Source organism: Hemitrygon akajei, chromosome 6 (assembly GCF_048418815.1).
Source record: "Hemitrygon akajei chromosome 6, sHemAka1.3, whole genome shotgun sequence".
Classification (NCBI taxonomy): domain Eukaryota; kingdom Metazoa; phylum Chordata; class Chondrichthyes; order Myliobatiformes; family Dasyatidae; genus Hemitrygon; species Hemitrygon akajei.
The window spans coordinates 19,651,219-19,678,109 of NC_133129.1; the positions used below are offsets into that span (position 1 = coordinate 19,651,219).

General features: G+C 46.8%; 1 protein-coding gene across 1 annotated transcript; it reads left to right on the forward strand.

Moving 5' to 3' along the window:
* Positions 1-278: 278 nt before the first annotated feature.
* Positions 279-26,565, forward strand: LOC140728803 (uncharacterized). Its single transcript, XM_073047759.1, has 4 exons — positions 279-384; positions 9,346-9,729; positions 16,382-16,774; positions 26,384-26,565. Exons 1-4 carry the CDS (start codon positions 324-326, stop codon positions 26,563-26,565), a joined length of 1,020 nt encoding a protein of 339 aa, XP_072903860.1. The 5' UTR covers positions 279-323.
* The last annotated feature ends 326 nt before the right edge of the window (positions 26,566-26,891 follow it).

Genomic DNA, 26,891 nt, shown 5'->3' on the forward strand with positions numbered 1-26,891 from the left:
AATCTGCAGAATCTGCTGTTTGCAAATTACTGCAGGACTGTGCAAAAGTCTTTGGCACCGAGCTATATATATGTATGTGCCTAAGACTTTTCCACAGCATCGTACTTGCATAAAATTTGCTTCCAGTAAACGCGAAGAGTTTGTAACTACCGTCATGAGAAAATGCACTGTGTTTGAAATGACTTCCTGCCACCTACTAACTTCGACAGTTCCTGAGAATTTTTTTGAGGAAGTGAAGCAGCAAATCGAGCAGCTTCTGTATTTCAGCGAGAGAATAAAGAAAGAACTGAAGTGTGAGAGGACTCCACACTGAAGCGCTGGAAATGCTCTCTCTCCGGGTTTGTCTCTGCACGGTCCTGTTGTCCGTCTCAGTCCGGGGATACAGTAGGTGTTTTCCATTGTCCCCTATCTCCCCGTTGTCTCTCTCCTAAAGGCTCGTTTTACTTTCTGGTGCAGCGCGATCTATTTGGACGTTGGTTCTGCCAGTGGAGGGTTGTTGTTGGGACCCTGTCCTTCCCTGAGTGCTGGGGTGGACTGCCTTCTGGTGACGATGAACCCCAGTACTATTGGGAAGAGACGTCCAAGTTTGATGCCCAGTTAAAGGCCAGGCACAATTCCAAGCCTGGGTGGTGATGAATTTGGAGCGAAGCTGTAGTGTGGTGGTTAGCGTGATGCTTTACATTCCCTGTGACCCAGGTTCAATTCTCGCCGCTGTCTGTACGTTCTTCAGTTCTGAATGCTATTTGCTTATTTTTATTGTTTTCACGATCTTTCCCCTTTGCACATTGGCTGTTCGACGGTCTTCAGAATCAGAATGAAGCTTAATATCACCGACATATGTTGTGAAACTTGTTAACTTTGTAGCGGCAGTACAATGCAATACCTAATAACAGAGAAAAACTGAATCACAGTCAGTGTATATATGTGTATAAAGTAGTTAAATAATAGCACAAAAACAGAAATAAAGAAGTAATGAGGTAGTATTCAGGGTTCATTGTTCATTCAGAAATCGGATGGCAGAGGGAAGAAGCTGTTCCTGAATCGCTGAGTGTGTGTCTTCAGGCTCCTGTACCTCCTGCCTGGTGGTAGCAATGAGAACAGGGCATGTCCTGGGTGATGGGGGTCCTTAATGATGGATGCTGCTTTTCTGAGGCACCACTCCTCGAAGATGTGTTGGAAACTGCCCATGATGGCGCCGAGTAATTTTACAACTCTCTGCAGATTCCTTCCATCTTATGCTGTAGCCCCCCACCCCCCATTCCAGGCGGTGATGCAGCCAGTCAGAATGCTCCCCACCGTACATCTGTAGAGATTGGCGAGTCTTTTACGTGACATACCAAATCTCCTCAAACTCCTGGTGAAATATAACCGCTGTCATACCTTCTTTGTAATGACATCGACATGTTGGGACCAGGTTCGGTCCTCCGATGTTTTGAAACACCCTGGAATTTGAAACTGCTCACTCTCTCCACTTCTGATCCCTTGATGAGGATTGGTTTGTGTTCCCTCGTCTTACCCTTCTGAAGTCCACAGTCAGCTCTTTGGTCTTACTGATGTTGAGTGCAAGGTTGTTGCTGCGACACCACTCCACTAATCGGCATATCTCACTCCTGTACGCCCTTTCATCACTACCTGAGATTCTACCAACAATGGTTGTATCATCAGCAAATTTATAGATGGTGTTTGAGCCACACAGTCATGGGTGCAGAGAGACTAGAGCAGTGGCTAAGCACACATCCTTGACGTGCACCAGTGTTGATTGTCAGTGAGGTGGAGATGTTATTAGCAATCTGCACGGATTGTGGCATTCCGGTTAGGAATTCGAGGATCCAGTTGCAGAGGGAGGTACTGAGGCCCAGGTTCTGTAACTTATCGATCAGGACTGTAGCAATGATAGGTTCTTTTGGGTTTCTTTGTTCTGTGGCTGCTTGTAAGGAGAGAAATCTCAAGGTTGTATAATCTATATATATACATTGAACTCTGAACTCTGAACTCCCTGTGACCTCATGGGTTTCCTCCGGGTGCTCTGGTTTTCTCCCACTGCCTACTGGTTGGTGGGTTAACTGGTCATTGTGAATTGTCCCGTGATTAGGCTCGGGTTGTTGGGCGTCACGGCTCAAAAGGCCGGAGGGGGCCTATTCTGCATTGTGCCTCAGTAAATGAATATACTTGGGAGGGGAGCCTGCAGGTGGTGGTGTTCACATCCACCCGATACCCTGATGTGGAGTGGTGGTGGCTGCTGGAATAGCAGGGCGAGTAACTGCGTTGCGTGTTGTAGACGGCGCACACCGCGGCCACTGTGCACTGGCGGTGGAAGGAGGGAGTACTGACTGGGTGCTCAAGTGGTCACTGTTGTCCTGGGTTGTGTGATGTTGTAGTTGTACAAGATGTTGGTGAAGACATATTGAGTACAGAGTTGGGATGTTATATTGACGTTGAATAAGAATAACATAATAATTTATAATACGAAAGAACACATTAAGTATTAGTACATTAGACAGCTTATATACGTGGATTGATTATATATACATAAAGTTCCATATGAATGACAACTTTATCATTTCCTGTCAGTCACCTGAAGTACAGACACTCCTGAGCCTGGAGTCACTTTATGGACATAAAGTCTATCTGTCAATCTATATATCAATCTATGTACAGAAACTATCGTATATACAGTGTTTATATTTATTGTGTTATTATTATTGTGCTCTTTATTTTATTGTATTTGCATTGGATCCAGAGTAACAATGGTTTTGTTCTGCTTCACACTTGTGTCCATCTATTGAATACCAAAAGGACGCAGAGAACACTGGACGGTCCAGCACAGTACAGACCCTTCAGCTCTCAATGTTGCTCCAATCTTTTATCCTGCTCCAAGATCAATCTAACCCTTCCCTCCCACATAACCCTCCATTTCTCTTCCATCAGTGTGTCTATCTCAGTGTCCCTAATGTCTCAGCCTCTACGACCACCAGGATGTTCCACACACCCACCACTCTCTGTCAAAAACTTACTCCCTATACTTTCTGCCAGTCACCTTAAAATTAGACCCTCTCATATTAGCCAGTTCTGCTCTGGGAATGTAAGTAACTCTGTCTTGTTGGACATGGTCATAGTTTGACCCCCATCTCAATCTCCCAATGAAGCCTGAGGATGTACTGGGGGCCGCCCACAAATGTCACCACGTTTCCGGTGCCAACGTGACACAATTTACTGACCCTAACCATGTGTGTGGAATGTGGGAGGGAACTGGACCACCCGAAGGAAACCCAGGCAGTCAAGGGGAGAACATCAAAAACCCCCACAGACAACCACAACAATCAAACCCTGACTGGTGACACTGTGAGGCGTTACGCTAACTGTGCCGCCCTTCAGAATTGGCATTCCTTTAAGAGACCTCATTGTGGAGCAAAATGAGGCATAAGGGATTCTGTAGATGCGGTAAATCCAGAGTAACACACAGAAAATGCTGGAGGAACTCAGCATGTCAGGAAGCATCTATGCAGGGGAAGAAGCAGTCAATGTTTCGGGCCAGACCCTTCTTCAGGAGGGCGAAGGATGAAAAGATAAAAACAACTCATTTGTCCAACTTCTCCTTATGCTCTCTAATCCAGGCTCACCCTGGTGAACCTGTTCTGCACCCTCTCTAGACTCGACACCCTCGACATCGGGTGACCAGAACTGTGTGCAATGCTCCAAGTGCAGTCTGACCAAAGTTTAATACAGCTGAAACATAGGACCATAGGCAACAAGAGCAGACCCGGGCCATTTGGCCCATTGACTCTGCTGCACGTTCATCCATGTCTGATTTAGTTTTGAGAGTTTCAGACTTCTTGTAGAGTAATGGGTCTTTCTGGTTCAGCAAGTCCGTGCTATCCAATTATACCCATGTGACCAATTGACCTACTAACCAGTAGGTCTTTAAGATGTCGGAGGAAAGGAGAGCACTTGGAGGAAACCCACACGGTCACAGTGAGACAATACAAATTCCATACAGGCAACTGTGGGAATTGAACCCTGGTCGCTGGCTCTGTAACAGTGTAACACTAACCGCTGTACTACTGTAGCAACTCGAAATGTTAGAAGGATTCATTATCCCTTTTCACTCCATTCTCCTGCCTTCTGCATGTAACCTTTGATGCCTTTAGAAGTCAAAAACCTATCAACCTCTGCTTTAAATACACCCAATGATGGCCTTCACAAACATCTCTGGCAATAAATTCCATAGATTCAACACGTTCTGGCTAAAGACATTCCTCCTCATCTCCATTCTAAAGGTACGTCCCTCTAAGCTGAAGCTGTGCCCTGTGGAGTAACACACAGGAAATGCTGGAGGAATTCAGCAGATCAGGCATCAACTACTGAGAGGAATGTACAGTCATCGATTTGGGCTGGAAAGGACGGGGGCAGTCCACAATATCCTGAAATGGGAGGGTGAGCAGCCAGAGGTCGTGGTACATATTGGTACCAATGACAAAGGCAGAAAAAGGGTGGAGGTCCTAAAAACAGAATACAGGGAGATCGGAAGGAAGCTGGGAAGCAGGAGCTTGAAGATAGTAATCTCGGGATTGCTGCCTGTGCCACACGACAGTGAGTATAGGAATAGAATGAGATGGAGGATCAATATGTGGCTGAAGGATTTTTGGATCATTAGGACCTATTCTGGGGCAGGTATGACCTGTACAAAAAGGACGGGTTGCACTTGAATCTGAGGCGGACCAATATCCTGGTGGGGAGGTTTGCTAAAGCTGTTGGGGAGGGTTTAAATGAGATTTGCAGGGGGTTGGGAACTGAAGTGAAGCGGCAGAGGATGGGGAGGTTGGAGCACAAGTAGAGACAGTAGTGAGTTTGTGAGGAAGGATGGGCAGATGTTAGAGTGAAGATGCACTCAGCCTTTTGGTTTCAGATGTGTCTATTTTCATGCAAGGAGTATCATAAACAAGGCCGATTAACTTAGAGCGTGGATCAGTACATTGACGTTGTGGCCATTACAGAGACTTGGATGTCTCAGGAATAGGAATAGGAATAGGAATACTCAGACTTGGCTGCTGAGTATGCCAGGCTTCAGATGTTTCAAAAAGAACAGAGAGGGAGGCAAAAGAGCTGGGGGCATGACATTGCTAATTAGGGATAGTGTCATGGCTGCAGAAAAGGAGGAGGTCATGGAGGGATGGTCTACTGAGTTAGTGTGGGTGGAGGTCAGAAACAGAAAGAGGCAATAACTCTACTGGGTGTTTTTATAGACCCTGCAATCGTAACATGGATACCGAGGAGCAGATAGGCAGATTATTCTAATAATAGGGTTGTTGTGACTGGTGATTTTAACTTTCCTACTATTGACTGGAATCTCCCTAGAGAGAGGGGTTTAATGGGCTGGAGTTTGTTAGGTGTGTTCAGGAAGGCTTTCTGACACAATATGTAGATAAGCCAATGAGAGGAGAGGCTGTACTCGATCTGGTATTGGGAAATGAACCTGGTCAGGTGTCAGATCTCTCTGTGGGAGAGCATTTTGGAGGTAATGAGCACAACTCTGTCTTCTTCACCACAGCGCTGGAGAGGAATAGGAGCAGACAATTTGGGAAAACACGTAATTGGGGTTGGGGGAAATATGATGCTGTTAGGTAGTGTGATGAACCCCTAGGTTTATCTTGTCGTGGACTGTCATTTTAAGAGAGAGTGCCTGAGTGACGTCAGCCACCAGCTTTCTCGGCTCCTGTTTGATTCTTACTAAGAGAGAGAGAGAGGGGCGGAACTATTCAACTCTGCAGCTTGTTTTGATTTAAGCAAGGACACTCACTCACACACAGTCAGTCGCAGTTGGAGTCGGACAAGGGAAGGAAGCCAGTGACTAAGGGGTCACTGGTTGGAACTTCCGAGTGCCCACAAGGGTGGGTTGAGCATTGACCCAGCACGTTGATAAGTGGCTATCACATTGTGTGACTGGGGGCAACCTTGTGGAATCTACCTATGTGTTAACCCTTGCCTTGGTGGTAGTTCCCTTTGAAGACGGTACCCCTGTGATAAGCTACTATTGGTGATAATTCGTAAGTGGATTTGGAACGACGACGGATAAAACCTACACCAGTTGTTACCCTGTTTTACCACCATGGAACCTGTAGAATACGACATAAATGCCCTCTCTCGACATTCACCTTGGATTACAAATCTCTCTTTCACATCATTTAATCTGTGGATGAACTGAACTTTCATACCTCACCATCTCACGATTTTAAGCCTGGTGCCCCCCCACCCCGAGCTCAATAGTTTGGGAGTTATATTTACACATATGGATACTCATAACACTGTTAACTTTTGATTATTCTGGTTTACGTTGCTATATTAAATAGATACTAATGAAGATAGTGGTTTCAACATCAAAACCAGACTCCAGGTGTGGACTATTGCTGCTCATTTAAACCATTGCGGGTACGTAACAGGCAGGAACATAGGAGCATAAATTGAGAACAGATGTTCTTAGGGAAATGCACGGCCAAAATGTGGCAAATATTCAGGGAACATTTGCATGGAGTTCTGCATAGGTATGTTCCACTGAGGCAGGGAAAGGTTGGTAGGGTTAAAGAACCATGGTGAACAAAGGATGTAGAAAATCTAGTTAAGAAGAAAAGTTTACAAAAGGTTCTAGAAACTAGGTACTGTTAGAGCTGTAGAAAATTACAAGGTTGCTAGGAAGGAGCTTAAAAATGGAATTAGGAGAACCAGAATGAGAAGACCTTGGTGATCAGGATTAAGGAAAGCATTGTACAAGTATGTGAAGAGCACGAGGATGAGCCGTGTGAGAATAGGACTCATTAGGTGCGATGGTGGAAACGTGTGCATGGAGAGAGAATGACAAACCCCCGAAACCCTGACTCGACCCCAGCCTGTAACGCTCTATATTTCAATAAGAGTCTGAGGTGAATCGGTTTGTCACCAAAGACACTGGCAAATTTCTACAGATATACCTGGAGAGCGTTCTAACTGTCTGCATCACTGTCTGGTCTGGTGGGGCCACTGCTCAGGGTCAGAAAGACCAGCAGAAAGTTATAAACTCAGTCAGCTCCATCGTGAGCACTGGTGTCCCCAGCACCCAGGACACCTTCAAAATGCAACGCCTCAAAAAGGCGGCATCCATCATTACGGACCCAGCACCCAGGACATGCCCTCTTCTCATTGCCACCATCAGGGAGGAGGAACAGGAGCCTGAAGACACACACTCACCGATTCAGGAACAGCTTCTTCCCCTCCGCCATCAGATTTCTGAATGGTCAATGAATCCATGAGCTCTTCCTCAGAATTTTTTCACTCTTTTTGCCCAACTTGTTTATTTCCTTTCCTTATTTTATATGCACTGACTGTAATTTATAGATTTTATTATTATACATTGCCTTGTACTGCTGCCACAAAACAACAAATTTCATGACATACGCCAGTGATGCAATCTCGTTGTCTATTCTATTGTTTCTGTATTAAATCTGATTCTGATTCTGACGTAACCCCCACTCCGGTCTCTACAGCACCAGACCACAGCGTGTAGCCCACTCCTGAGTATCCATTATTGCACATATAAACCCCCCAGCCTGGACCCTCCTATGGATCACAGCCTGTTCCCAGTCCTGGCTATCCATTACTGATCATTTAGTTGTCAGGCCCTGCTGGTGTATCTGGAAGATCGCTGAAAGCCTGTGTCGATCAACTGTTGGGAAAGATGAAGGATATCTTCAATCCCTCACTGCTGCAGTCAGAGGCCCCACCTGCTTCAAAAGGGTAACATCATACCGGTGCCCAGGCAGAGCAGGGTGAGCTGCCTTAACGACCATCACCCAGTGGCACTCACATCTACTGCCATGAAATGCCTCGAGAGGTTGGTCTTGGCTGGAATCCACTCCTGCCTCAGGAAGAGCCTGGGCCCATGGTAATTTGCCCGTCACCACAACAGGTCTACAGTGGATGCAATCTCACTGGCTTCTCACGTGGCCTTGGCTCACCCGGACAACAGCAAAACCTTTGCACTGCTTATCGAATTGAATTTTTATATATATTTATTGTAAATAATAGTTTTTATTTTATGCTTTGCACTGTACAGCTGTGGCAAAACAACAAATTTCACGACAGATGCCGGTGATATTAAACCTGATTCTGATTCCCCTCCCCAATGTCAGGGCCCAGTCTGTAACCCACTCCCCTGGTTTGATGGTCGTCAGGCCCACTGACATCTGAAGATCCACTCGTGACAGTAGTGAAACTCCATGTCTGTTTCCCAGAGTTTTCACCCACTTTCCCCACCTTCCCCACTCTTGACCCGGTTCCACCTGCCAGACACATCTCCCCCAGTGGGTCCCATTCTCATCTCAGAGTATCAGGCTGGAGAGTGAGCCCTTGGTGGCCCTCCCTCAAACAACTGATTACAATCACCTCTCTCCATCTGAATCTCCTTTCCTTCCCTCTTCTCCATCTTTCACCACTTACCACATCTCCCATCTCCCTTCCCCCTTCCCTACCCAGCACAACCTGCCCTTAAACTCACACCTCACCTCAATCACCTCAGACCCATGTCTCACCCTCCTCAATCTATCCAACCCCTCAGACTCCTGTCTCACCCCTCCTCAATCACATGAGACTCCTGTCCCACCCTCCTCAATCTATCAATCACCTCAGTATCCTGTCCCACCCCTCCTCTATCACCTCTGACTCCTCTCTCACCCCTCCTCAGTCCATCAATCACCTCAGATTCCAGACTCATCCTCCTCAGTCCATCTATCCCCTCAGCCTCCTGTCTCACCTCCCCTTTCCCTCTGGCCATTCGACACTCTATCAGTCCCGATGCAAACCAAAACTTCAACGTCCTTTCACACCCACAGATGCAGCTCGACCACTGAATTCCTTCAGCAGATTGTTGTTCAAATATCGACCTCACTCTCTCTCTCTCTCTCTCTCTCTCTTTCTCAATTTCTCACTCACTCTCTATCACTGCCTCTCTCTCTCCCTCCTCTCTCATTCACTATCTCTATCTCTCTCTCTCACTCACTCATTCACTACATCTCTCTATCTCACTGTCTCTCTCTGACTCTCATTCACTCACACATACACTCTCACTCTCTCTCTCTATCACTGCCTCTCTCTCCCTCCTCTCTCATTCACTATCTCTCTCTATCTCAGTCTCTCTCTCACTCACTCACTCACATTCTCTCTCTCTCTCTCACTCTCACTCATTCACTATCTCTCTCTGACTCTCTCATTCATTCACTCACTCTCTTTCTCACTCATTCACTATCTCTCTCTATCTCACTATCTCTATCTCACTCTCTCTCATTCACTCACTCACTCTCACGCTCTCTCTCTCTGCAGACTATTCGTTCAATGGTTGGTCAATGTCCGGCGCTGATGTGGTCTCTGCGGTGGAAGGAGCCTCCGCTGTGTTACCGTGTACTTTCACCGACACATCTCCTGATGTCGCCCTGAACGGCTCCGTGATCTGGTACAGGGAGAAATCAGGTGCTAAAAAACCGGTGTTTAAGTGCACATATCCCGGTTCCGGCCCCTCCGGGTGCGATACAACGACACAGGAGGCTGGAGGAGGGCGGTTCGGATTCGTGGGGAACCTCAGTCGGAGAGATGCCTCGATAATGGTGGAGCGTCTGAAGCGGAGTGACGATGGTCGGTATCGGTGCCGGGTGGAGCTCAATGTTGGCAGCTTTCAAACGGTGGTTCTAACAGATCTGTCTGTGAGAGGTGAGGACCGATGTTTAAGCATTGAGTTGTAAAACTACACTAATCATTTCACATTTTATCTCCCTGAAAACTCATTTTATTCATAATTTGCAAGTACATTTTGCAGGATAATCATGTCAAATAGATGTGATTGTCATGTGCACTAGCACATAGAACAACAGCACCGTACAGGCCCTTCAGCCCACAATGTTCTGCTGACCCTTAAACCTGCTCCAAGATCAGTCTAGCCCCCTTGCCTCCCACATATCCCTCCATTTCTACAACATCCGTGTGTTTAAGAGTCTCTCCCTCTCCCTCTCTCCCCCCTCTCCCTCTCCCTCTCTCCCCTCCCCCCTCTCCCACTCTCCCCCCTCCCCCTCTCCCTCTCTCCCCTCCCCCTTACCCCCTCCCCTCCCCCTCCCCTCTCCCTCTCCCTTCTCCCCCTCTCCCTCTCCCCCCTTCTCCCCCTCTCCCTCTCCCCCTCTCCCTCTCTCCCTCTCCCCCTCTCCATCTCCCCTTCCCCCTTACCCCCTCTCCCTCTCCCCCTCTCCCTCTCCCCCCTCCCCCTCTCCCCTTCCCCCTTCCCCCCTCTCCCCTTCCCCCTTCCCCCCTCCCTCTCTCCCTCTCCCCCTCTCCCTCTCCCCTTCCCCCTTACCCCCTCTCCCTCTCCCCCTCTCCCTCTCCCCCCTCCCCCCTCTCCCCTTCCCCCTTCCCCCCTCTCCCCTTCCCCCTTCCCCCCCTCCCTCTCTCCCTCTCCCCCTCTCCCCTCCCCCTCCCCCCGGTCCGTGACGCTGCTGCCATTTCAGTCAGCAATGAAGGGCCTCCATCTCTGGCAGCATTCAGGGCTTCCTTCATCGTGTCAGTAGCTTCCTCTCAGTTTTCACTGCTGTCAGTCATACAATTCCCGAGTGGGACTCAGGAATACCGTCACACTCAGATGTCGAAGGATTCTCCATTGCTGTTTCCATAACAACATTGTTTTACCCGTCAGGGTTGTTACCCTGAGCTGAACCCCCGAACCTGGAGGATCAGTGATCCTCTCTTACAGAGAATATAGAAACAGAAATCTACAGCACATTACAGGCCATTCGGCCCACAATGCTGTGCTGACCATGTAACCTACTCTAGAGAGATTACCTCAGGGCTCCAGAACTAGAGGCCACAGTTTAATAATAAGGGGTAGGCCATTTAGAACTGAGATGCTGAAAAACCTTTTCACCCAGAGAGTGGTGGATATGTGGAATGCTCTGCCCCAGAAGGCAGTGGAGGCCAAGTCTCTGGATGCATTCAAGAGAGAGTTAGATAGAGCTGTTATAGATAGCGGGGTCAAGGGATATGGGGAGAGGGCAGGAACTGGGTACTGATTGTGTATGATCAGCCATGATCACAGTGAATGGCGGTGCTGGCTAGAAGGGCCGAATGACCTACTCCTGCACCTATTGTCTATTGTAAACTCGGGACTGCTGCCTGTGCCACGAGACAGAGAGGGTAGGAACAGGAAGTTATGGCAGATGAATGCGTGGCTGAAGAGTTGGTGCAGGGGGCAGGGGTTCAGATTTCTGGATCATTGGGATCTCTTCTGGGGAATGTCTGCCCGGTACAAAAAGGACGGGCTGCACCTGAACTGGAAAGGGAGCAATATCCTGGCGGGCAGGTTTGCTGGAGCTGTTGGGGAGGGTTTAAACTAGTTTGGCAGGGGGGTGGGAATCAGAATGTGAGTGCAGAGATTAGGGTAGAAGGACAAGGGCATGATGCTATGTGTTCTGAGTTGGTGAGGAAGGACAGGCAGGGGACAAAACATAAATGTAGCCAGTTAGAGGGGTTGAAATGTGTCTATTTCAATGCTAGGAGTATTAGGAATAAAGGGGATGAACTTCGAGCATGGATCAGTACATGGAACTACGATGTTGTGGCCGTTACTGAAACTTGGCTGGAGGAAGGGCAGGATTGGCTGATGCAGGTACCAGGGTTTAGGTGTTTTAAAAGGAACAGGATGGGAGGTAGAAAGGGGGCGGTGAGTAGCATTACTGGTCAGGGATAGTATCACGGCTATAGAAAGGGAGGACACTGCAGAGGGAGTGTCCACTGAGTCAGTCTGGGTGGAAGTCAGAAATAGGAAGGGATCGATCACTGTGCTGGGAGTAGTCTATAGGCCCCCAAATAGCCCTCGGGACACCAAGGAGCAGATAAGCAGGCAGATTTTAGAATGGTGCAGGAAATACAGGGTTGTAGTTATGGGTGATTTCAACTTCCCTCACATTGACTGGCATCTCCTGACTGCAAGGGGGATAGATGAGGCTGAATTTGTCAGGTGTGTTCAAGAAGGATTCCTGACACAGTATGTGGACCGGTCGATGAGAGGAGAGGCCATACTGGATCTAGTTCTGGGTAATGAACCTGGTCAGGTGACAGACCTCTTGGTGGGGGAGCATTTGGTGAGAGTGATCACAACTCCCTTAGCTTCAGCATAGCTAAGGAAAAGGATAAAAACAGACAAAATGGGAAAGTGCTTAACTGGGGAAGGGCTAACAATGAAGGGATGAGGCAGGAACTAGCGAGAGTGAATCGGAAACAGATGTTCAAGGGTGAAAGCACAGAAGTAATGTGGAGGAAGTTTAGGGACCACGTGCTGTGTTCAGGATAGGTTTGTCCCACTGAGCCAAGGAAAAAATGATAGGAAAAGGGAACCGTGGCTGACGAAACACGTGAGGCAACTCGTCCAGAGGAAGAAGGAAACATATGTTAGATATAAGAAGCAGGAAGCAGGAGGGGCTCATGAGAAATATAGGGTAGCCAGGAAGGAGCTTAAGAAAGGACTTAGGAGAGCTCGAAGGGGGCATGAGAAGGCCTAGGCATGTAGGATTAAAGAGAACCCCAAGGCGTTCTATGCATATGTGAAGATTAGGAGGATGACGAGAACAAAGGTGGGGCCACTAAAGGATGAAGAGGGCAACATGTGCCTGGAGGCGGAGGAGGTTGGGGAGGTCCTAAATGAATACTTTGCTTCAGTATTCACAAGTGAAAAGGACCTTGATCAGGGTGAGGTCGAAATAGAAACAGGTCTGTTCGCTGGACAATGTGGAGATTAAGGAAGAAGTATTGGATCTTCTTAAAAACATCAAAATTGTTAAGTCCCCAGGACCGGACGTGATATACCCCAGGTTGCTGTGGGAGGTGAGAGAAGAAATCACTGGGATAGTAGCTATGATCTTTGGCTGCAGGGAAGGTGCCGGAGGATTGGAGAATGGCAAATGTAACTCCCCTTGTTTAAAAATGTTAAGAGGGAGAATCCTGTGAACTAGAGACCGGTGAGTCTTACGTCGGTGCTCTGAAAACTATTGGAAAGGATTCTTAAGGATAGGATCTCTGAGCATTTGGAGAGGTACAGTCTACTCAAGGATAGTCAACATGGCTTTGTGAAGGGAAGGTCGTGCCTCACGGGCCTGACTGAGTTTTTTGAAGAGGTAACAAAAGAAATTGATGAGGGTAGGGCAGTAGATGTGGTCTACATAGATTTTAGCAAAGTATTTGACAAGGTCCCCCACAAGAGACTCATCCAGAAAGTCATGAGGCATGGAATCAATGGAACCTTGGCTGTTTGGATAAAAAATTGGCTTACAGGAAGAAAGCAGAGGGTAGTAGTGGAAGGAAAGTATTCTGCCTGGAGGTCGGTGACTAGTGGAGTGCCACAAGGATCTATCCTGAGACCCCTACTCTTTAAGTATAACTGAGAATGCATGTAGTTTGCAGCACAGGTAAACAGTAAACAGATCAGTGCACTATCTTTGTAGAAAGAAGGGTTCACTGTAGAATTCCTTCTCAAACACACCAGCTCAGGTTGTAGAACACTTTCAGTATAGTAAGTATTACACTGGAGAGGGTTCAGTGTAGAGTTCCTTCTCAAACACACCAGCTCAGGCTGTTGAACACTTTCAGTACAGTAAGTATTACACTGGAGAGGGTTCACTGTAGAATTCCCTGTCAAACACACCAGCTCAGGCAGTTGAACACTTTCAGTACAGTAAGTATTTACACTGGAGAGGGTTCACTGTAGAATTCCCGGTCAAACACACCAGCTCAGGCCGTTGAACACTTTCAGTAAGGTAAGTATTACACTGGAGTGGGTTCAGTGTAGAATTCCTTCTCAAACACACCAGCTCTGCCTGTTGAACACTTTCAGTACGGTAAGTATCACACTGGAGTGGGTTCAGTGTAGAGGAGATTCAAGTACAGATGAAGATCATGTTCATTGTTATTTGAGTGTACATCTCCACAACAAAATGTAACAGCGTTCCTCTGGATCACGGTGCACCCAGAAAACATCTACAGTATCACATCTCACACAGCTCATAATGCAAAATATTCCCACAACTAAGTTAATAAGTTAGTGACTAATGCCATTATACTGGACTGACTGGTGTTGTTATACTGTATTGATCAGTATTATTACTCTGTATTGATTAGGCTGTTACAGTATAGTGACTAGTGTTGTTATACAATACTGACTGGTGTTGTTTCATTGTGGTGATTGTGTTGTCATACTGTACTGATTAGTGTTGTTATACTGCAGTGACTAGCGTTTTTACACTGTACTGAGTAGTGCTATAATTCTGCAGTGACTAGTGCTATGACACTGTTATGCCTAGTGTTATGCTGTTGTGACTAGAGATGTTACTCTGTAGTGAGTAGTGTTATTACACTTTAGTGAATAGAGTGGTCACACTACAGTGACTAGTGTTGTTACAATGTAGTGACTGATGTTCTTACACGGTACTGGTTAATGTTGTTACACTTTAGTCATTAGCATTATTGCACAGTAGTGACTAGTGTTGTTACACTACTGATTTGTGTTGTTACACTGAAATGACATCGTACAGTGACGGTATCTACTGGTGTTGTTACACTGTAATGGCTAGGGTTGTTACACTGTACTGATTGGTGTTACACTACTGATTGGTGTTATACTGTACTGATCAGTGTTGTTACACTGTACTGATTGGTGTTGCTGCAGTGTATTGATTTGTGCTGTTTCACTGTAATGGCCAGTGTTACACTGTACTGATTGGTCTTGTTACACTGAACTGATTGGTGTTGTTATACTGTACTGATCAGTGTTGTTACACTGTACTGATTGGTGTTGTTGCAGTGTATTGATTTGTGCTGTAATGGCCAGTGTTACACTGTACTGATTGGTGTTGTTACACTGTACTGATTGGTGTTGTTACACTGTACTGATTGGTGTTACACTACTGATTGGTGTTATACTGTACTGATCAGTGTTGTTACACTGTACTGATTGGTGTTGCTGCAGTGTATTGATTTGTGCTGTTTCACTGTAATGGCCAGTGTTACACTGTACTGATTGGTCTTGTTACACTGAACTGATTGGTGTTGTTATACTGTACTGATCAGTGTTGTTACACTGTACTGATTGGTGTTGTTGCAGTGTATTGATTTGTGCTGTAATGGCCAGTGTTACACTGTACTGATTGGTGTTGTTACACTGTACTGATTGGTGTTGCTGCAGTGTATTGATTTGTGCTGTTTCACTGTAATGGCCAGTGTTACACTGTACTGATTGGTGTTGTTATACTGTACTGATCAGTGTTGTTACACTGTACTGATTGGTGTTGCTGCAGTGTATTGATTTGTGCTGTTTCACTGTAATGGCCAGTGTTACACTGTACTGATTGGTCTTGTTACACTGAACTGACTGGTGTTACACTGTACTGATTGGTGTTGTTATACTGTACTGATCAGTGTTGTTACACTGTACTGATTGGTGTTGTTATACTGTACTGATCAGTGTTGTTACACTGTACTGATTGGTGTTGTTGCAGTGTATTGATTTGTGCTGTAATGGCCAGTGTTACACTGTACTGATTGGTGTTGTTACACTGTACTGATTGGTGTTGTTACACTGTACTGATTGGTGTTGCTGCAGTGTATTGATTTGTGCTGTAATGGCCAGTGTTACACTGTACTGATCAGTGTTGTTACACTGTACTGATTGGTGTTGTTATACTGTACTGATCAGTGTTGTTACACTGTACTGATTGGTGTTGCTGCAGTGTATTGATTTGTGCTGTTTCACTGTAATGGCCAGTGTTACACTGTACTGATTGGTCTTGTTACACTGAACTGACTGGTGTTATACTGTACTGATCGGTGTTACACTGTACGGATCAGTGTTGTTACACTGTACTGATTGGTGTTGTTGCAGTGTATTGATTTGTGCTGTAATGGCCAGTGTTACACTGTACTGATTGGTGTTGTTATACTGTACTGATCGGTGTTGTTATACTGTACCGATTGGTGTTACACTCCACTGATTGGTGTTGTTACACTGTACTGATTGGTCTTGTTACACTCCACTGATTAGTGATGGTGTCAGTTGGTTCAACAACTGAATGGTTGAAGGGAATTAGCTGTTCCTGAACGTGGTGGTGTGAGATTTAGGCTTCTCTGCCTCCAGTCCAATGGGGCTGTTTTATATTCGAAAGCATTTCCCTAGTTTGAATGGTTTGCAATCAGTGAGACACATGTGGGGGTCTTTTCATTCTGGTGGTCACTGAGGGGAGTATTTATTGTTTTGTTGGCTGGAAATTTTGTCAGTGGTTAAACATGTTTGGTGGGGGTTAACTGATTTATTCAGGCACCTGCCTTCCCTCAGCTCCCGGCGAGAGTGTTCCAGTGCTGAACGGGACTGAAGGAGTTTCGGCCACGTTACCCTGTGTGTTCACACGGCCTCAGCCGAGACGACTCACCGCACACACGGTGACGTGGATGAGGAAGGATCCCTACCGACACATCGTCACCTTCAGTCGTTGTGAAAATGGATCGTGGTCTGTGGAAAACGGAGTGACTCGGTACGAGCTCGTCGAGGACCCAGAGCATGGAAACGCCTCGACCAGGATAAAGCAGCTGAGAGCGGAGGACAGTCACAGCTACCTGTGTCTGGCTGAGTTCAGGAAAAGCCAGCATAATCATTGGCCCAAAGGAGACGACGTCAAACCCCCGTATATCCATGTGATCCAGAGTGAGATCCAGCTGCAGGTAACCCCAGGTAAGAAATCATTGACACATTCTGCAGGGCATGGGGAGGGTTTTAGTGGTGGGTGGGGGGAAGCCTGCTACCATTATCCTTTCTCTAATCAACCCCACCCCCGTGTTTATCTGTCTGTCTCCGAGTGAGATCTGACTGTAGATCAGACCCGGAAAAGAACCCGTTGCCACATTCAAGTTCAAGTTTAATTGTCAATCAGCCACATGTGCATACAGCAAAACAAAACAGCACATCTCCAGGGACAAGGTGTAAAGCAGAGTAGCAACAGCACACAGTACACATCGTTACGATCGCAGAAAAGCATACAGTCACAAAAAGACATAATATAGCCCAAGTTCCTGAGTGGTCTGGCTTGGAGCTGGATGGTAGATTGGATATTGTCCTGGTCCAGCTTGTCTCTCACTAAGTGAACACTGGGAGGCAGCACTGAGCAAAAGAGGAAGGCAGCACCGATGGGAGGGGCCTGTCCCCAACCCACTACCGACTCCAGCACGTCCACAGAGGCCTCTGCTCTCTCCCACACCATCTCGGCATCTTCTGCAGTGTTCAGGGATGGGTCGGAACCTCCAGCACCCATTGTATTCTGTGTCCAGACTCTGGGGATGAATGTTATGTCGGCCACTCCCAGCCTCAGCTGGTGATGAATTCCATTTCCCCACCACATCTCCATCTCAGACGGTCCCTCACACAGGGTGGCCCCCAGACCTTCAACGGGCCCCCTGGCGGGGCCTTGCCTGAGCCTGGGAGGAATGAGTGGAGTTCTAACGGAGGATCAGGAAGCTTCCCAGAGAAGATGAACACTCAATGTTTCAGGAAGAGCTTCTTCCTTTCTGCTGATTTCTGAATGGACAATCAGAAAAGTGAGGACTAGCTCACTTTGTTTCCTTTTTTCCCCTCTTTTTGTTCTACTTATTTAATTTAAAATTATACATGTAGGTATATATTTCTTATTGAAATTTACAGTTTTTAATTAATATGTATTGCAATGTATAACAGGGTGTCAGGGTGAAGATACGGCTTTACCAAAGGAGGTGTAAGACACTCCTACCCTCCACTAACCTTCACTTTACCCTTGGGTGAGGTGTAGCCCCTGCTTAGCCCCTAATCAGGGTCACGTGAATCCATGGGATCAGGTGGTGGATGGTCGTATGAGCAGCTGGTGCAGATCACAAATTCTGGTTATGCGACCACTGACACCAGGCAGACAATCTCTGAAGAGTATTGATAATGGCTGGGCTCACCCGTCCTGTAGAGACACTGCTCAGAAGAAGGTGATGGAAACCACTTTTGTAGAAAAATTGCCAAGAACAATCATGGTCATAAACAGGAGAAAATCTGCCGTTGCTGGAAATCCAGAGCAACACACACCAAAATACTGGAGGAACTCAGCAGGTCGGGCAGCGTCTATGGGGAAAGGATCAAACGTTCATTTTATTGTCAAAGTTTTCATGTAGAATACAACTCTGATATTCATCTTCTGCAGATAACCATGATATCCAGAAAAACCATGGGATTTGTTACAAGAAAAGACGTCAATACCCCCACACGAAAAGGAAAAAGAAAAATCTTGCAAACCTCAAACCCCCCCCACCTCCCTCCCTCGCACAAAAGCCAACAGATCGCCCACCTGGAAGACGATCATCAGAAGATCAAAAGCCCCAAGAATCCAAACCCCTCCCTCTCAAAAAATACAGTGCCCACAGCACCAAACCCAACACCCTCTCCCCACACAGAAAAGTCAACAGGAACATCAGACACCAATCCCTAACCCCTCCCTCACACAAAAAACAATACATCGTTGCTCTGGAACCCCAACCCACCAATCAGCAACAGGAACATCAGACACCAATCCCTAACCCCTCCCTCACACAAAAAAACAATACATTGTCCCTCTAGAACCCCAACCCACCAATCAGCAACAGGAACATCAGACACCAATCCCTAACCCCTCCCTCACACAAAGAACAATACATCATCCCTCTAGAACCCCAACCCACCAATCAGCAACAGGAACATCAGACACCAATCCCTAACCCCTCCCTCTCACAAAAAACAATACATCGTCCCTCTGGAACCCCAACCCACCAATCAGCAACAAGAAAGAAAACAGAAACTGAAGGAAAGCAAAATAAACTACGGCCCAACAGTCACATCAATCTCAGAATTTCAAACATTCCTCCCACCAGAATTGAGTAAACAGTCGATGTTTTGTGCTGAGACTCTGCATCAGAACTCATGAAAGGGCCTGTTCTGCAGGGTGTGAGTCCTGATGAAGGGGTCAGCCTGAAACGTCAGCTGTTTACTCTTCTCCAGAGATGCTGCCTGGCCTGCTGAGTTCCTCCAGCATTTTGTGTGTATTCATCATGGTTAAGAGACTGTGATTGCCCACATCACACAACACAGCACATACCGATGATGATGATGATTGCAATGTACTGCTGCACAAAACACAAGCCGGTGAAATTATCCTAATCCCGATTGTGATTCTGCAGAATGTCGGGGGGAGGAGGCAGACAGGACACGATTACAGGGCTCAACCTGTCACATTGATCCATAAGAAGATAAGAAATAGGAGCAGGATTCGGCCATCCGGCCCATCGAGCCTGCCCCGCCATTCAATAAGATCATGGCTGATCTGTCCGTAAACTCAGCTCCATCTCCCTACCTTTTCCCCATAACCCTTAATTCCCTTACTATGTAAAAACCTATCTAACTGTTTCTTAAATATATTTAGTGAAGAAGCCTCAAATACTTCGCTGGGCAGAGAATTCCACAGATTCACCACTCTCTGGGAAAAACAGTTTCTCCTCATCCCCATCCTAAATCTTCTCCCTGAATGTTGAGGCAATGTCCCCTAGTTCTAGTCTCACCTACCAATGGAAACAACTTTCCTGCTTCTATCTTATCTATCCCTTTCAAAATTTTGTATGTTTCTGTAAGATCCCTCTCATTCTTCTGAACTCCAGAGAGTTTAGTCCCAGGCGACTGAATCTCTCCTCACAGGTTAACCCCTTCATCAAGACAGAAGCCAGCCCACCACCATGGATTCTGTCTACACTTCTCACCGTCTCTGTGAAACAGACTGCAAAATCAGAGACCCTCCCATCCACCCTGGACATTCTCTCTTCGGCCCTCTCCCACTGGGCAGAAGGTACAACAGCCTGGATGCACGGATCACCAGGCTGAAGGACAGCTTTTATCCTACAGTTATAACTACGGAGTGGTCCCCCAGTACGATAAGATGGACTCTCCACCTCATTATTTATTTGTTTATTCATTTAGAGGTACAGCACAGAACAGGCCCTTCCGACCCAATGAGCCACACCACCCAGAAACCCACCTATTGAACCCACGACAATTTACAATGACCAATTAACCTACAAGCCGGTCCATCCTTAGACTGTGGGAGGAAACCGGAGCACCCGGAGGAAACCCACGCAGTCACAGGGAGAACGTTCAAACTCCTGACAGACGGTGCAGGAATTGAACTCTGAACTCCGACACCCTGAGCTGTCATAGTGTCACGCTAACGGCTGTGCTACCATGGCAACCCACTTCATTATGGCCCTGCACCTCACTGCCTGCCCGCACTGAACTTTCTCAGTAACTGTCACACTTTATTCTGCACTCTGCTGTTGTGTCCCCTGTACTGTGTTAGAATGTACTGATTCATCTTGTTACACTGTAGTGATTAGTGTTGTTACCTGTACTGATTAGTGTTGTTATACTGTAGTGATTTGTGTTGTTACACTTTATTCTGCACTCTGCTGTTGTGTCCCCTGTACTGCCCCAGTGGGCTGATGTGATGAAATGATCTGCTCAGACAACAAAGTTTTTCACTTCCCCAACTACTTGTGTCAGTAATGAATGGACGACCAATTCACCTCTTGTGCTTGCTGAAGACTTGCCGAATCTCTTGACCTGCAATGCTGAGAGTTGCTTTTCCTCTACGGACGCTGGCCGACCCACTGAGCTCCTTTGGCAGGTCGCTTTTCCACTCGATGTACAACTGTAGGTTCAGAGCTTTGACCGGTGACCATTTGGCATTTGGGATTGATTAGTTAGAGCAAATTGAAGGAAGGCAGGGACACGAGCAGCGGCCATCGTCTGAGTGGACAGTCGGAATGGTGATCTTGAGGCTTTAGCTCTTTGAAGCTTCTGTGAGGAGAGGCTTCACTCAGAGAAAGCAAAGGAAAGAAAAGCTCAGGTTTCTCCATCTCGTCTTTATATCTGCTGAACTGAGACAATGGAGATGCCCGGCAGGATAGTGGAATTCTCCTCTTGTGGGATGTGGGAAGGCAGGGAGACCTCCAGTGTCCCTGACGACTACAACTGTGAGAAGTGGATCCATCTGCAGCTTCTAACCATCCGCGTGAAGGAGTCGGAGCTGGAACTGGATGAACTCCGGATCATCCGGGCGGATGAGAGGGTGATGGATAGGTCACACAGAGAGGTAGTTACACCCAAGGTGCAGGAGAGTACCCCTGTGGCCATTCCCCTCAAAGTGGTATACTGTCAGGGGGAGGGGGGGTGGGTGGGGAGGGATGACCTAACAGAGGAAAGTCACAGTGGTTGGGTCTCTGGCACTGAGTCAGCCTCTGTGACTCAGAAGGGAAGGGGGGAGAAGAGGCACACTGTAGTAATGGGGGATTTATTAGGGGAACGGACAGTAATGGACGCTGAGGACAATATGAGTAAGGTTGATGTTCTGGAGCATGTTGATATTAAGGGAGAGGAGGTGTTGGAGTTGTTAAAATACATTTGGACGGATAAGTCCCCGAGGCCTGACGGAATATTCCCCAGGCTGCTCCATGAGGCAAGGGAAGAGATTGTTGAAACTTTGGCTAGGATCTTTATGTCTTCGTTGTCCACGGGAATGGTACCGGAGGATTGGAGGGAGGTGAATGTTGTCCCCTTGTTCAAAAAAGGTAGTAGGGATAGTCCAGGTAATTATAGACCAGTGAACCTTACGTCTGTGGTGGGAATGCTGTTGGAAAAGATTCTTAGAGATAGGATCTATGGGCATTTAGAGAATTATGGGCTGATCAAAGACAGTCAGCATGGCTTTGTAAAGGGCAGATCGTGTCTAACAAGCCTGATAGTGTTATTTGAGGAGGTGACCAGGCATATAGGTGAGGGTAGTGCAGTGGATGTGATCTACGTGGATTTTAGTAAGGCATTTGACAAGGTTCCACAGGGTAGGCTTATTCAGACAATCAGAAGGCATGGGATCCAGGGAAGTTTGGCCAGGTGGATTCAGAATTGGCTTGCCTGCAGAAGGCAGAGGGTCGTGGTGGAGGGAGTACATTCAGATTGGAGGGTTGTGACTAGTGGTGTCCCACAAGAATCTGTTTTGGGACCTCTACTTCTCGTGATTTTTATTAACGACTTGGATGTGGGGGTAGAAGGGTGGGTTGGCAAGTTTTCAGAAGACACAAAGGTTGGTGGTGTTGTAGATAGTGTAGAGGATTGTCAAAGATTACAGAGAGACATTGATAGGATGCAGAAGTGGGCTGAGAAGTGGCAGATGGAGTTTAACCCGGAGACGTGTGAGGTGGTACACTTTGGAAGGACAAACTCCAAGGCAGAGTACAAAGTAAATGGCAGGATACTTGGTAGTGTGGAGGAGCAGAGGGATCTGGGGGTACATGTCCACAGATCCCTGAAAGTTGCTTCACAGGTAGATAGGGTAGTTAAGAAAGCTTATGGAGTGTTAGCTTTCATAAGTCGAGGGATAGAGTTTAAGAGTCGCGCGGTAATGATGCAGCTCTATAAAACTCTGGTTAGGCCACACTTGGAATACCGTGTCCAGTTCTGGTCGCCTCACTATAGGAAGGATGTGGAAGCATTGGAAAGGATACAGAGGAGATTTACCAGGATGCTTCCTGGTTTAGAGAGTATGGATTATGATCAGAGATTAAGGGAGCTAGGGCTTTACTCTTTGGAGAGAAGGAGGATGAGAGGAGACATGATAGAGGTGTACAAGATATTAAGAGGAGTAGATAGAGTGGACAGCCAGCACCTCTTCCCCAGGGCACCACTGCTCAGTACAAGAGGACATGCTTTAAGGTAAGGGGAGGGAAGTTCAAGGGGGATATTAGAGGAAGGTTTTTCACTCAGAGAGTGGTTGGTGCGTGGAATGCACTGCCTGAGTCAGTGGTGGAGGCAGATACACTAGTGAAGTTTAAGAGACTACTAGACAGGTATATGGAGGAATTTATGGTGGAGGGTTATATGGGAGGCAGGGTTTGAGGGTTGGCACAACATTGTGGGCTGAAGGGCCTGTAATGTGCTGTACTATTCCGGATGGTACATTGCCTCCCGGGTGCCAGGGTCCGGGATATCTCAGATCGAGTCCTCAGCATTCTGGAGTGGGAGGGTGAGATGCCAGAGGTCGTGAAGCATGTAGGTGCCAATGACATGGGTAGGATGAGTGACGAGGTTCTGCATCGGGAGTCAGGTGCTAAGTTAAAGGGCAGGAACTCCAGGGTTGTGATCTCAGGATTGCTACCTGTTCCACGTGCTACTGAGGCTAGAACTAGGAAGATTATACAGTTCAATACGTGGCTAAGGAGTTGGTGCAGGAGGAAGGGCGTAAGATTTTTGGATCATCGGGCTCTCTTCCAGGGAAAGTGGGCCTGTACAGAAGGGACAGTTTGCACCTGAACTGGAGGGAGATTAATATCCCTGTGGGAAGGTTTGTTAACGCTGCATGGTGGGTTTAAACTGGAGTTGCAGGGGATGGGAACCAGAGTGCCAGAACAGTTAGTGGAGAGGTTGTGGAGGCAGATGTTCATAAAACCTCAGACAAAGATAGGTTGAGCAGGGTGTGACTCGTGTCCTGAGCTGCGTATATGTTGAATCATTGTGGAAAGAGCTAAGGAACTGCAAGTGTCAAAAGACCCTGATGGGAGTTGTATACAGACCCCCTGAACAGTAGTAAAGATGTGGTCTTCAAATTACAACGGGAGAAAGAAAATGCATGTTACAATAATCACGGGGAATTTCAATGTGCTGGGAGATTGGGAAAATCAGCTTGGTGCTGGATTACAGGAGGAAAGTCTAGAGTCGTATGAGATGGATTTTTAGAGCAGCTTGTGGTTGAGCCCACTGGGGGATCAACTATTCTGGATTAGGTGTTGTGTAATGAACCAGAATTGATTAGAGAGCTTATGCTAAAAGAACCTTTAGGGGAAAGTGGTCATAATATGATCAAATTCATCCTGGAATTTGAGAAGCTAAATCAGCTGTATCAGTATTTCAGTGGAGCAAAGCGAATTACAGAGGCATGAGAGAGGAGCTGGCCAGAATTGATTGGAAAAGAACGCTCGCCGGGATGACGGCAGAACAGCAATGGCTGGAATTTCTGGAAGCAGGTCGGAAGGCACAAAGTATATACATTCCAAAGAGGAAGAAGTATCCTGAAGCAAGATGACACAACCGTGACTAACAAGAGAACATAAAAGCCAAAGAGGGAGCATATAATAGAGCAATAATTCATGGGAAGTTAGAGAATTGGGAAGCTTTTAAAAATCAACAGAAGGCAACTAAAAAGTCATTATGAAGGTAAAGATGAAATATGAAAGTAAGCTAGCCAATAATATTAAAGTATATACCAAAAGTTTCTTCAGATATTTGAAGTGTAAAGGAGAGGCGAGAGTGGATATTGGACCGTTGGAAACCGATGTAGAAGAGGTGGTAATGAGGGACAATGAAATGGCGGATGAACTGAATTAGTATTTTGCATCAGTCTTCACTGCAGAAGATGGTATCAGTATGGTGGAAGTTCCAGGAGTCAGGGGTCATGAAGTGTGTGAAGTTACCATTACTAGAGAGAAGGTTCTTGCAAAACTGAAAAGTCTGAAGGTAGATAAATCACCTGGACCAGATGCTGTACATCCCAGAGTTCTGAAAGAGGTGGCTGTTGAGATTGGGGAGGCATTAGTAATGATCTTTCAAGATTCACTAGATTCTGGAATGGTTCTGGAAGCCGGGAAAATTGCAAATTTCTCTCCAATATTCAAGAAGGGAGAGAGACAGAAGAAAGGAAACTATAGGTGAGTTAGTCTGATCTCAGTGGTTGGGAAGATGTTGGAGCTGATTTTTAGGGATGAGATATCAGGGTATTTGGAGGCACATGATAAAATGGGCTGTAGTCAGCATGGTTTCCTTAAGGGAAAATCTTGCCTGAGAAATCTGTTGGAATTCTTTGAAGAACTCACAAGCAGGATAGACAAAGGAGAATTGGTGGATGTTGTGTATTGGATTTTCAGAAGCTCTTTGACAAGGTGCCACACATGAGGCTGCTTTACAAGCGATGAGCCCATGGTATTCCAGGAAAGATACTAGCTTGGATAAAGCAGTGGCTGATTGGCAGGAGACAAAGAGTGGGGATAAAGGGAGCCCTTTCTGGCTGGCAGCTGGTGACTAGTGGTTTTCGACAGGGGTCTGTGTAGGGACCGATTCTTTTTACGTCATGTGTCAATGACTTGGATAATGAAATTGATGGCTTTGTTGCAAAGTTTGCAGACGATATGAAGATATGAGGGGCAGGTAGTTTTGAGGAGGTAGAGAGCTACAGAAGGACTGAGACAGATGAGGAGAATGGGCAAAGAAACAGCAGATGGAATAGTGTCGGGAAGTGTATGGTCGTGCACTTTGGTAAAAGAAATGAAAGGATTGACTATTGACTATTGAGTCAGTGGTGAGGAAGGCAAATGCAATGTTCACATTCATTTCAAGAGGAGAAGAATATAAAAGCAAGGATGTTTTCACCAGAATTCAAAAGAATGAAGGTGTTCCCTTATTGAAATCTTTTGAACGGTGAGAGGGCTTGATAGAGTGGATGTTTAGAGGATATTTCCAATGGTAGGAGAGTCAAAGACTAGAGGACACAGCCTCAGAATAGAGATGCGTACTTTTAGAACAGAGATGAGGAGCAATTTCTTTAGCCAGAGAGTGGTGAATCTGTGGAATTCTTTGCCACAGGCAGCTGTGAATTCACAGTAAGTTAGTTACAATAAGAAATATCTAAAAATGAATAAGTAGTGTAAAAAGAGAGCAAAATGGATGTGGTGTTCACGGGTTCACGGACCGTTCATAAATCTGATGGCGGAGGGAAGAAGCTGATCCTGAAACATTGAGTGAGAGTCTTCAGGCTCCTGTACCTCCTCCCTGATATTAGCAATGAGAAGAGGACATGTCCTGGGTGGAGGGCGTCCGTAATGATGAATGCCGCCCATTTTAAAAGACAGTGGGACAGGTCATCGATAGAATCACAATCAAGTTAATTATCACACAACTATTTTGTGAAATTTGTCATTTTGTGGCAGCAGTGAAGTGTAAGAAATAAAAATTACCACAAGATACAAAATTAAATGAATAAATAGTCTGAAATAGGAAAGATTTGGAAGGTTTTGGGCCAAACGCTTGCAAATAGGACCTTGGATGATGACCTTGGTCAGTATGGACCATCGGGCCGAAGGGTCTGTTGGGCTGTACAGTGTGTCTCCACAACTCTAGTATCGATCGGGAGAAAGCCGCTGGGGCACAATGAAAATGGAAGCACTGTACTGAGGTCTGGTGTTAAAGCTGCTCTCTGTCTCACAGCAAACTCAAACCCAAACTCAAACTCTCTCATTTACGTGCTGGTCGTTCTGGTTCTCCTGCTCCTAGTCTGTGTCCTCCTTGCAATCTCCTGGAAGAAGAAAGGTGAGCGGAGAACTGGCTGGCAAGTGAAGATGTCTGTTCCTCTCTATGAAGGAGAGTGGGCTGGGGGCTGGGGGAGGTGATTCAGTGGGTGATGGGGGAGAGTCGGTGGGCTGGGGGAGGGGATTCAGTGGGTGATGGGGGGAGAGTCAGTGGGCCGTGGGAGGGGATTCAGTGGGTGATGGGGGAGAGTCAGTGAGCTGTGGGAAGGGATTCAGTGGGTGGTGGGGAGAGTCAGTGGGCTGTGGGAGGGGATTCAGTGTGTGGGGGGGGAGAGTGTCTGTGGGCTGTGGGAGGGGATTCAGTGGGTGATGGGGGAGAGTTGGTGGACTGTGGGAGGGGATTCAGTGGGTGATGGGGGAGAGTCGGTGGGCTGGGGGAGGGGATTCAGTGGGTGATGGGGGGAGAG

What these genes read in the sequence shown, in the direction of transcription:
- LOC140728803 (XM_073047759.1), top strand. Translation starts at nt 324, where the DNA reads ATGCTCTCTCTCCGGGTTTGTCTCTGCACGGTCCTGTTGTCCGTCTCA. An exon ending in AACAGATCTGTCTGTGAGAG is followed by an intron (nt 9,730 to 16,381) that starts GTGAGGACCGAT and finishes GCCTTCCCTCAG; the next exon opens with CTCCCGGCGAGAGTGTTCCA. An exon ending in CCAGCTGCAGGTAACCCCAG is followed by an intron (nt 16,775 to 26,383) that starts GTAAGAAATCAT and finishes TCTGTCTCACAG; the next exon opens with CAAACTCAAACCCAAACTCA.